This window comes from Erpetoichthys calabaricus, chromosome 8 (assembly GCF_900747795.2).
Source record: "Erpetoichthys calabaricus chromosome 8, fErpCal1.3, whole genome shotgun sequence".
Lineage (NCBI taxonomy): Eukaryota > Metazoa > Chordata > Cladistia > Polypteriformes > Polypteridae > Erpetoichthys > Erpetoichthys calabaricus.
Genome location: NC_041401.2, coordinates 14,481,589 through 14,494,217, shown reverse-complemented (window position 1 = coordinate 14,494,217; position 12,629 = coordinate 14,481,589). Strand labels below are relative to the sequence as shown.

At 41.4% G+C, this 12,629-nt stretch overlaps 1 protein-coding gene across 8 annotated transcripts in view; it reads right to left on the bottom strand.

The window, feature by feature from the left end:
• The window catches only part of atf2 (activating transcription factor 2), a 225,384-nt gene that overhangs the window by 185,889 nt on the left and 26,866 nt on the right, over window positions 1–12,629 (bottom strand). For all 8 annotated transcript variants that reach the window (XM_051930645.1, XM_051930644.1, XM_051930647.1 and 5 more), the window contains exon 6: window positions 2,871–3,049. In XM_051930645.1, the coding sequence (XP_051786605.1) occupies window positions 2,871–3,049 (179 nt within the window). The remainder of the gene's footprint in view (window positions 1–2,870; window positions 3,050–12,629) is intronic.

The window sequence follows — 12,629 nt, the reverse complement described above, 5'->3', positions numbered from 1 at the left end:
AGGAAGTGTTTATAAGAGTGTGGGAAAGGTTAACAAGAGAGTGAGAAAGGTTTATAAGAGTGTGGGAAGGGTTTATAAAGCCTTAAAATATGTATAAATAATAAAATAAATATAGGTCGCTACTTCGCGGATTTTCACCTATCGCGGGGGGGCTCTGGAACGTAACCCCCGCGATAGGTGAGGGATTACTGTAGTATATATATATATATATATATATATATATATATATATATATATATATGTGTATATGTGTATGTATATATATATATATATATATATATATATATATATATATATATAATATATGTGTATGTATATATATATGACAGCAACACTCATAACAATGATAACACAATTACATTGACAATCATGTTACGTTATTTTTAAAATGTTTCCTTTACTTTTTCATAACCTCTTTAACACACTACTTCTCCGCTGCAAAGCGCGGGTATTTTGCTATATATATATATATATATGTGAATGTATGTATGTATATATGTATGTCTATATTTATATCTCTATATATATATATATATATGTAGATATGTAAATTTGTATATGTATATATATATGTATATGTGGATGTGTATATGTATATATATGTATATGTACATATGTGTATATGTAGATATGTATATATATGTATATATGTTTATGTATATACATAGTTACATAACCTCTTTAACACACTACTTCTCCGCTGTGAAGCGCGGGTATTTTGCTATATGTAGATATCTGTATATGTAGATATGTATATATATGTATATATGTATATGTATATATATATGTTTACATAACCTCTTTAACACACTACTTCTCCGCTGCGAAGCGCGGGTATTTTGCTAGTCTATACTAATAAAAGGCAAAGCCCTCACTCACTCACTCATCACTAATTCTCCAACTTCCCGTGTAGGTGGAAGGCTGAAATTTGGCAGGCTCATTCCTTACAGCTTACTTACAAAAGTTAGCAGGTTTCATTTCGAAATTCAAAGCGTAACGGTCATAACTGGAACGTCTTTTTTGTCCATATACAGTAATGGACTGCAGCTCGCTGGCCGTGGGAGGTGGGGTTGCGGGGGTTGCGTATCGCGCCTCCCACGTAATCACGTGAACTGACTGTGAAGGAGAAAGGACGGCCTTATATGGCGTTCGTTTATAAAACAGCGGACAGGCTGTGTAAAGGCAGCTTCACAAAAAACCAGATCCTTAACAAATTGTTATTGGTATATTTTCCCTCAATTTAAAAAGGTTTTCTTTTCTTCTTAATTAAAATTTAAAAGCAATACTTCACCACTGCGAAGCCTCTCTAGTGCTGACGTCCGAGGTTCGATTCCCGTAAGGGAGTACAGTGAGTGTGTACGCCTGATGAGCCAAGAATTAGGGCGAAACACGTGTCGCGTACTCTTTGCATTATTTGACAGTAAACTATTTTCAACCATTCTATGATCTGCTTCTCACAACTGAAGGCACCGTGGCTGATGTTAGCTGACTTGCTGGCCAACCATAAGCGTTACCTGGTAGGTAACCACCCATACAATCAGATTGTGATTCAGACTACGAATGCCCTGAATGTAATTACCCCGATCTACATACTAGAGAAAACCTCAATGAAGAAGAAACAGTGTGTAAGCATACATATTAACACGTGCAATTATGGATGTAAATTGTACTGTAGTAGCCAGCATATTACCATGAAGATAAGCAGAGCAGGATGGGTGGTTGACACTGAGATGTCAGACAGGTACCCTACATTCCAGTTACACTTTACAAGACCAGGTAGGTATAAGAAAGCTGGCAGAGGCATCTGGGGCAGTGGATAAATACAGCCTGGCAGAAGATAAGTGGGGGATCATGGAATAGACATGTGATTCTTCTGGAAGTATGCCTGGAGATTCATGGACGATCGTGATGGCGTTCCCCATTGAAGAATCAACACCGATTCTTAAGAGTCCAGAGAGCGTGGGGAGAGTTGTCACCCTTAGTGAATCAGTGCTGATCCTTATAGAGTTTCAGGGGTTGGTGGATGTCCCCCTTGAGAATCAGCACTGATCCCTAAAACAAGGGGAGGGGAGTGGTTTTGTGGCTCGAAAAAGATCATCAGAACAATTACGACTGCTTAATCTCACTCCATAAACCATACACGACCCATTTACGTTAAATACAACAGCGACTCACTACCCGCCACGGGCAACCTGCAATAGTTTAAGGAATCCAGTAGTGGAGGACTCATTCTTTTTGTTGTGCTGTACTCTCCACTAACGTAAAGAACATAATTATAGACTGTCTTAAATTAGCTCACCTATAACTTCTTTTAAACTAGGCCTTAAAAATCTAAAGTGTGTAAAAGTGTGAACTGTGACTTTGATGTCATTGGTACAATGCACTTCAGCTTCCATTTCTTTTTCTAAATATAAGATCTTTGAGATTCATACAAAAAAATAAAAGTACTGTGGCCAAACACACAGATGCTCTATGCAGAGTGTATTTCTGTAATTAGTCCCCCATATTCATACATTAATTAAGAAGGTTATTTAAGGAATATTTCAATAGTCACTACTTCACTGAAAGGTATAAGAAACTAGGTGCTCATGACGCAGTGATTAAGTGTCCTGATTATGACCCATATGGCAGTTAATGGATACCAACATGCAGCCGCAGTTCGAACAGATTTAACATAATTAGGTCAAGATGACAGCGATTAATTTCATATATTAAAGAGGAACTAAACTTTCAGGAATTAATCATGAGAAAGCACTTGCTTTTATTTTAATTAATGCTCATGTTCAGACCAGCCAGAAGCAGTCATATATCCATTTGAAATACACGATGAACACAAACATTAAATAAATAAGAGTTTGAGAGGTACTTACACGATGGGCCTGTTTGCAGATGAAACCTGTGTAATGACAGTGCTAGATGTTGGAGAAGGTATCGCCTGCTGTATTACCACATTTGCATCTGAGCTGGCAAGGAGCACATTAGGAACCTGCAGTGATGGTGGACGAACGATAGTGGATATGGGCTGTGCAGACGGTGGTAATAGAATGTCCTGCAAAAAAAAAAACAAAACAGAAAAAGCATTTCTAGACCAATGCATTACCAATCAAAACATATTTGTTTCCTTACTATTTGAAAAGAAATGTTTTGCATATTACAACAATTGTGATGGGAATAGGCCACTCAGTCTAACAATGTCCATCCTCTTTAGCCAGACTGACCAATATAACATCAATTCAAGATTTGAAGGTCCCTGCGTAGCGTCAACCCATGAATGGCTGCAGGGCCGAATTACATACCTGGTTGTGTGCTCAGAATATTTGCTGACCAGGTGTAGTCACCAACTTCTTTAACACCTGTCATTCTGTCATGTTTCAAAGTCACCTCTATCATACCAGTAAAAAAAACAAGAAGTCAACTGTTCTGTGCCTCAATGACTGCTGCCTCATAGCACTCACTCCCACTATGATGAAGTGCTTTGAGAGACAGGTCAAGGCCCACGTAATATCCACACTCTCCCCCATACACCAGTGACATCAGCTTTATCCCTCTACAAACTCTCCAGTTTGCTCACCATCCTAATTGCCCCACTGATGAAGCCATTGCCAATGCACTCCACCTGGGGCTGACACACCTGGAGGGTCAACACACATACGTGCTGTCACACACGTGCTAGTAGGAGGAAGCTGTATGGACCAAGTGAAGGTAATTCCACGCCAGGCCAGGGGGTGGCAGGTTGCACTAAACCCTCTTCTGTTGTCTCTAAAGACCAAACACGGGAAAACCTGCCTGATTCAACCATGAAGACATCACTTCCGGTTCCGGCGCCCAGAAGCGTGTCACTACCGGTTCCGTCACATCACTTCCGGTCCTGGCCATTAAAGCCGGCATGTTTTGAACACTAAATCAGTTAAGGCTGGAACTCGACCAGTGCATATAGTTCTCTTTTTCAATTACCCATTTTGCAGCCAGGGACAATATATGGGTGGCTGCCCCATACCTTTTTCCTGTGTTGAGGCTGATTATTTCACAGTGTGGATGCTTTTCTTAGGCCTCAACCCAGTGTTCAATAATAATAATAATTCATTACATGCCGGATCTTCTCTGGTGAACTTCTGCCAAGCCTCTAATGCAGCCATCTTCAGCTACATCTTGTTCTGGGGGCTTGTCCCCCCCTAAGTTTCCTCTTCAGGAAATGGAAATCTTGCTCAGTTGGATTTAAATCAGGTGACTGACTTGGCTAATCAACAATTTTCCATTATTGTAGCTTTGATAAATGTCTGTGTGGCCTCAGCAGTGTGTTTGGCTCATCATCTTGTTGTAGGGTGAAGCACCATCCAGTGAGTTTAGAGCCATTTACTGGAAATTTAATTGTTTCTAAAATTAACCTGTATCATTTATTTCTGACTATTACGATCATGCTGTGAAAAAATGCTGAAAAGTAATAAATGATGTAGATGGAAGAGCTTTTCGCCTGCCTAATTATTGACTAAAGGTTATTAGACTTGTCTTGTTTCTTTCTTTAATTCAGTGCTTCCCAAACTCGGCCTTGCATTAATTAATATGTTTGATTTCTACCACATTTTTAGCACCCATCGTTAAGGCAGTGTGATTCCTATGGGTGAGGGACACCCTGCAGAATCGGAATGGAGATACGGACTGGCCGGTTCCCATCTGCGAGGGTCCCACTTCCAGAGGTGTCGACCGTCGGACCTGAAACATAAGGAGTAAGATTGTTCATTTGTTCTTTTCGGGATAAGTGTTGACTATGCGGGTTTGCTGCATGCTCCCATCTTCTGTCCGGGAGCTCTTGAACCCTGCACCATCGGTAATGTTACCGATGTGCTAATCAGTGAGGCAACAACATAGCAAGGGGATGGTGTACAAAAGTGCTAAGTGCTTTCATTTAAAATCCAACAAAAACAAAGTGTTCAAATTACGAGGGCAATCCCAAAAGTAACGTCTCCTATTTTTTTAGAAATACAAACAACCGTTTATTTTCTATAATGTTTACATCATTTTATAGGTTAAAGACTTATTTATTTTTCTATATAATCACCATTTCGGTCGATGCATTTTTGTAGACGCTGTGGTAATTTTAGAATGCCCATGTCATACCAGCTCGCCGCCATGTCCTTCAGGAAGCGTTGAAACTCATCTTTCACCTCTTCGTCGGAGCAGAATCGCCTTCCGGACAAATGTTCTTTCAACTTAGGGAACAGGTGGTAGTCACTGGGTGCCAAGTCCGGACTATAGGGTGGGTGGGTGATGAAGTTCCAACTGCCGATCTTTACGCATGTTTTCCTCAACCTTCGCGACTGTCTCGTCGGAAATTGACGGTCTCCTGCGCGAACTTCGCACTTGGCGGTAGCGTTTAACGGGAGCTCCATTTTCAAGGGCTGCCAAGCCAAGATTGAGCTTCCCAGCGAAGCAGCACATGCTTGTTTGGGAGTGGAGGAAGCACCAATCACAACAGTGTGGCCAACAGCCGTACCAACAGTTTCTCTACGTCCCCACCCCTTTGGAGACCTTACTTTTGGGATTGCCCTCGTAAATAAAGTGTCCACAAAGTGCAGTGATTCAAATTCTTCAAATAAATAATCCATTAAAACAAAACATGAAACTGGGAGGTTAAAATGTAGAAAAAAAGTCTTCTTAAAAACAATGAGGTTAAAATAATGCAGGAAGCAGTACTTTAAAACAATTCAGAGCCCGGTGTCCGTTACCCGGCGTCTCTCCTGTTTCTCCCGTCTGGGCCCCGCAACAGGTGAGTCGCCCTCTCAGCAGCTGACCGTCACTCTGCTCGATCGGTCAGGAGGCCTCCCGATCCCTGGTTTCGGTTCGCGCACTCATCCCAGACCGAGACTTGGATTCCTTTGTGACCAGGACGCTCACATCAAGGACTTCACCCACCAAGCCTCCCGACTCCCGCTGCCTTCCCGGCCTTACGCGGCCAGTCGTCCTTCTTCACTGGTCACTCCCAATACACGATCACTCAGCGGGAGTGACCACTACTACTACTCCTGGGTGTCGGCCCAACACCGAGGCTTCCCGTACAGCTGCATGTGAGCCTGCATTCGCTCGCTCTCCCGCACCAGCTCTCTCTCTCTCTCTCTCTCTCTCTCTCCTGCGTCCTGCTTTCTCCTACAACCTCCGTTTCTTCTCTCTCCTTTCTTTTTTCTTTTTCCTTCCCCTAGCTGACTCGCGCTTCTATTTTATTAAGAGGGCATGGCAGCTGTAGCAAGCCCCAGGAACAATCACGGATGCAGGCGGTCTCTCACCTGTGCACTTAGGTGAGAAATGCCCACTGCTTCAGCCACACAACCACCACGCCCCTTCGCTAAGCTGCGAGCACGGTGATTACTTATTTAAAGCTGGCCTTTAACGGGAGCTGGGGACCTGCTATACCACAATAAGGCACTGGTAAGATCTCGCTCACTGTACAGATAGAAGAAGGCGGAGCAAATATAGAACTAGAAAATACGAACGCTACATTTCAGCTCTTGCCGACAAGAGAGTATCGCTGTAGCTGCAGCTCTCACCACTCAATCGTCTGTGTATTACTATGGAAAAATTAACCTTATTTTCGCTCTGACACAGCTGATCAACACAGTAAACTTTGCAAACTCAGTGACCTTTTCCAGTTCTTTGTGGTGAAAAACATTTTGTTGTGATGCAAGCATTCGATACTTCCTTGTAATTTATTTCTCAACAATTATCACTCGGTTTTTATTTACGGTAATTGTAATTAAACTTTATCTAGAAAAATTCATACATAGTTTATTCTAAAAACTCCCAAAAAACTTAGATGGACAGATTTCTAATTAGAAAAGATGCAAGTGATAAGAAAGATAAACCGAACGAGAACAGGCAAGATAAGAAAACTGTAACATCAACAGGAAAAAAGCGGAAATACGATGAAGATTATCTTAAATATGGATTCATTCCATCTGATAATGATCCGTCACTGCCGTTTTGCTTGATTTGCCGAAGAACTCTCAGCAACGAAGTAATGTTGCCAAGTAAAATGCATCGCCATATTGAGACAAAGCATCGTGAATCCGATCAGTTATATCGAGAGTCTTACGGAAATGAAGTCTAAGAAACGCGAGAGACTTCAAATGATCGACAAGGAAATGCGCCTCTGTCTTTCGAAAATTGATCCTCGCATCAATCTCATATGTGCTGAAAAACAATCTCAATGTTCACGTTAATTAAATTTAAGATTTATCCTTTGATTCCTTTATTAATAAAATGTCTTTCAAACTTGTAAAATTAACTGTTTTTATTGGCGATTGTCCATAGATTGTGTCGTCACGACTTTAGATAGATAGATAGATAGATAGATAGATAGATAGATAGATAGATAGATAGATAGATAGATAGATAGATAGATAGATAGATAGATAGATAGATAGATAGATAGATACTTTATTAATCCCAATGGGAAATTCACATTATCCAGCAGCAGCATACTGATACAATAAATAATATTAAATTAAAGATTGATAATAATAATAATGCAGGTGGAATTGAAGAGTCGCATAGTTTGGGGAAGGAACGATCTCCTCAGTCTGTCAGTGGAGCAGGACAGTGACAGCAGTCTGTCGCTGAAGCTGCTCCTCTGTCTGGAGATGATACTATTTAGTGGATGCAGTGGATTCTCCATAATTGATAGGAGCCTGTTGAGCGCCCTTCGCTCTGCCACAGATGTTAAACTGTCCAGCTCCATGCCAACAATAGAGCCTGCCTTCCTCACCAGTTTGTCCAGGCGTGAGGCGTCTTTCTTCTTAATGCTGCCTCCCCAGCACACCACCGCGTAGAAGAGGGCGCTCACCACAACTGTCTGATAGAACATCTGCAGCATCTTATTGCAGATGTTGAAGGACGCCAGCCTTCTAAGGAAGTATATTCGGCTCTGTCCTTTCTTGCACAAAGCATCAGTATTGGCAGTCCAGTCTAATTTATCATCCAGCTGCACTCCCAGATATTTATAGGTCTGCACCATCTGTACACAGTCACCTCTGATGATCACGGGGTCCATGAGGGGGTCTGGGCCTCCTAAAATCCACCACCAGCTCCTTAGTTTTGCTGGTGTTCAGTTTTAGGTGGTTTGAGTCGCACCATTTAACAAAGTCATTGATTAGGTTCCTATACTCCTCCTCCAGCCCATTCCTGATGCAGCCCACGATAGCAGTGTCGTCAGCGAACTTTTGCACGTGGCAGGACTCCGAGTTGTATTGGAAGTCCAATGTATATAGGCTGAACAGGACCGGAGAAAAGTACAGTCCCTTGTGGCGCTCCTTTATTTATGGGCAGTCCCTCAGGTGCGCCACAAAAGAAAATTTTTGGACTTAGTGCGCCGCAACTCGATAAAGGTTGCCTTTCAATGGTTTAGAGTTAGTGTTAATCTTAGCATTGTTAGGTTAAGTGAGAATAAAAAAGATTTCCGTGAGACCTCTTGCTTGCCAAAGGTAGAGTACGCAGTCTCGGGATTCGCTGGTGAGTAAAGAATAGTGTTGACTGGCTCCTCACTGCGTGGCAGATTATTTGGTTTGCCATCCAGAGGAACTCACCCACTACCATCTAGGGACATTGCCCAGATCTCACTCTGAATTTGGCAAGAGGTCTCAGTAGAGAGCGATGCGATAAAATAGCTAGATGAATATTGTGTTTTGAATAGGAATTGGTCATTAGGTACAGAGACAGCTCTTTGAAATAAGGGCTGGTCTGGAAGTTTTAAGCGGATGCTTCACACCCATAATGGGAAGTTGGATCCCACATTATATGTGTTAAGAAGTTGCAGCCTGTGGTAGGGGAGAATCCCACAGACAGAATAGGGTTAAAAGCAGAATAAGATACTTTTCTGTTTTTTTCTTTTTGTTCTTTATTTCGCCTTATACAATTTCTTGTATTAGGAATTTGTTAGTTTTCGCATACCCCTTGGGGTCAGAGCGCAGGGTCAGCCATTGTACAGCACCCCAGGAGCAATTGAAGGTTAAGGGCCTCGCTCAAGGCCCCAGCAGAGTAGGATCTCTTTTGGCAGTGACGGGGATTCGAATTGGCAACTTTCGGGATACCAGCGCAGATCCTTAGCCTCAGAGCCACCACTCCGCCCTCTACTTGCATAGTAATTGAAGAGTGAATAATTTACGCAGTGTGTGGAAAATGTAAGTGGTAAGAAAAAAATAGGCCTTAGATTAATAGGTAAGATTTTATCATTAGTGTAGATTTGTAAGGTTTATGTTTTCTGTGAAGCGATCGTGTGTTCTCTTTGTGGCTGAGTAGACTCTGCTACTGTTCTCTTTGTTGGAATTCGCAGCAGCTTAGGTCATCAGAGGTAGTTGGCTGTATGTTTGTTGGTTCTAAGTAAGTGAAAGCAGAGTGCAAAGGTAAAGGCAATTAACTCACTCTTCTGCAAAATTTGTTTCTTTTGGTGCATCGATTTATTTCCAAGCTTAGTATGTGAGTACATATACATCTTACCGCTCAGCAAATTGAAAGAAAATAAATGTGTGATTATTGCAACTGAAAAATTGTGTGTGTAAATTGCAGTTATAGGGCCGGAAATAGTAAAAGGTTTCAGTCAATAATGGATGATCATTCTAGTATAGAGGAGGTAAGGGAAAAACAAAAGGCGATGGCTTAATTAGGACCTAAGTTACAAAAGGCAGCAGAAGCCATATATCAGGCTAGGGTAATAGTGACACAGATGACTTACTACTCAGGAGAACAATGTGGACGCGGCCGAGGTGGAAGACGAGACGTCGGTGGGAGAAATAAGTGCTATGCCTGTGGAGGATATGGACATGGGCAGTGTGAGTGCCCTGAGAGCATTGGTGATCAAACCAAATAAACACCTGGCACCTGATCTAGCTCCCCATCAGTTAGGTGCTTGGTGTGTGGGTGTGTGTGTTGCCTGCAATGGCCTGTTGAGTGAAAGTATGATTGAAAAAAAATGAATTGTCTAAACTAAGAAAATGCTTTAAACATATTGTGTTTAAAAATGCTGCTCTATGCCTAAGAAATGAGGTGTGACTGGGACTTTGTCTGAAATGTATTTGTATTAAACTGCATGTTCAAAGTGTCTGCTGAAAATAGATTGTGCACACAAGATTTTAAAAAAATCTGGTATAAATTTCCAGAACTCTGAGTTAATTTGGGTTAAGATATATGAATATGTAAATGTGTGAATATTTGGCATAATGTAAATGTGGGGCGGCACGGTGGCGCAGTGGGTAGCGCTGCTGCCTCGCAGTTGGGTGATCTGGGGACCCGGGTTCGCTTCCCGGGTCCTCCCTGCGTGGAGTTTGCATGTTCTCCCCGTGTCTGCGTGGGTTTCCTCCGGGCGCTCCGGTTTCCTCCCACAGTCCAAAGACATGCTGGTTAGGTGGATTGGAGATTCTAAATTGGCCCTTGTGTGCTTGGTGTGTGGGTGTGTTTGTGTGTGTCCTGCGGTGGGTTGGCACCCTGCCCAGGATTGGTTCCTGCCTTGTGCCCTGTGTTGGCTGGGATTGGCTCCAGCAGACCCCCGTGACCCTGTGTTCGGATTCAGCGGGTTGGAAAATGGATGGATGGATGTAAATGTGGAGTTTACATGTTCTCCCCGTGTCTGTGTGGGTTTCCTCCCACAGTCCAAAGACATGCAGGTTAGGTGCATTGGCAATCCTAAATTGTCCCTAGTGTGTGCTTGATGTGTGGGTGAGTGTGTCCTGCGGTGGGTTTGTTTCCTGCATTGCGCCCTGTGTTGGCTGGGATTGGCTCCAGCAGACCCCCGTGACCCTGTAGTTAGGATATAGCGGGTTGGATAATGGATGGATGGATATATGAATATGTAAATGTGTGAATATTTGGCATAATGTAAATGTGGGGTCTGCATGTTCTCCCCGTGTCTGTGTGGGTTTCCTCCTGGTGCTCCGGTTTCCTCCCACATTCCAAAGACATGCAGGTTAGGTGCATTGGCGATCCTAAATTGTCCCTAGTGTGTGCATGTGTGGGCTGGCGCCCTGCTCGGGATTTGTTCCTGCCTTACGCCCTGTGTTGGCAGAGATTGGCTCCAGCAGACCCCCGTGACCCTGCATTAGGATATAGTGGGTTGGATAATGACTGACTGACTGACTGAAAACGTCTCCACTTTGCTTATAAAGATGTTTATAAATGTGCAAAGCATCTTTTCTTCAGAGCCTGATCAAGTCAATGAAAACTGTTATTTTGATAAATAAAAAATACAAAAGAGACAATTTCTTTTGAGAATAAAATGCTGCTGGTATGGGTATGTGATATTTGTGTATACTGTGATACTAGTGTGTGTGTGTGTGTGTTAGCCGACTTATTAAATAGATTCCAAATGTAAATATACAGTATATATGTATGTGTTTTGGATATTATTTTAAATGCTTTACATACGGTAAGTCATTAGGTAAATTAAGTAAGGGTGGTGCAGTGGTTAGGACTGCAACAGGAAATGAAGGTCAGACTTGTACGTTCTATGTATGGAATAAAAAGCATGACAGGCAAAATAGTACAGTATATAAATGCTTTGAATAGTTGATACCTAATAAAAATAATATTATTATAATTAATAAAGCTTGAGTAAGTTTAACTGTGTTAAAGACAGTTTAAATGACTTTGAGAATTTTTGCAGTATGTGGAAGAGATCTCTGTGACTGAAGTGTATTAAGGTTTAAGTGAGTTTAGGAATATAATTGGTTAAGAACAGTGTGTAAAAATAAGTGGTGTTTGCTGAAGGAATGGAGTGATTGCCAAGACTCTGCGTAAAATTGGGAACATATATGGTGCTTAAATTAAAAGAGCTCAAACTGAAAATTATATGATTAGGTGCAATGATAAAGTCTCCATGTAATATGTGCGCTACCTTCCTTTTGAGTGTTGTCCATACTCTGATAAAAGGAGGTTCTTTTGAGTAATTTTAAATTAGATGTAAAGTAAAAGGGAACATATTCTCTAAGATAGCAAGGAAGTTGGTGATGAGTACTTGCTTCCAGTCTAGGTAGTGTTCCATACTGAGACAGACTGAACAAAAGAGGGGTTGATTAACAAAAAGGTAGACTGTTCTTTTTCTTCAGAAGCAGAATTATGGAAAAGATGCAAGAAACGGAAGCTATCAGTGAAAAAGCATGCAAGAACAACTGGCTTTAGCGAGAGGTAATGGGTAGAAGAAATCAATATTATTAAGCTTAAATAAAATGTATCTTAGTCCAAAGTACTGTCTCAATATGCGTGAATGCAATAATGTACTAACTATCCTGACAGCATTTTAAATACAAATAGATTTTGAATTATAAGGCAATTGATACAATGTGATGTTGATTTCTTTTTCCCAGCCACTTCTTGTGTTATAAGTAACTTGTAAACTGTAAATGTGAAAGAGAATAGAATGTTACTGCTTGAATGACTACATAGCTGATAGATGGTATAGCTTTATTTTCTATAATTTGATGCTCTAATGAAGCATTCCAGATTCTAATTCTGAAGCCATAGGCAGAAATTCATGTGTCAATTTAATTAGTAAAATATTTGCTTAAAGAAACATAGCTGAGATATGTATAGAACCGTTTAACTCTAAGATTAAATGTCGAGAGGTAATAATAGGTGTATTTTAAGATAATAAC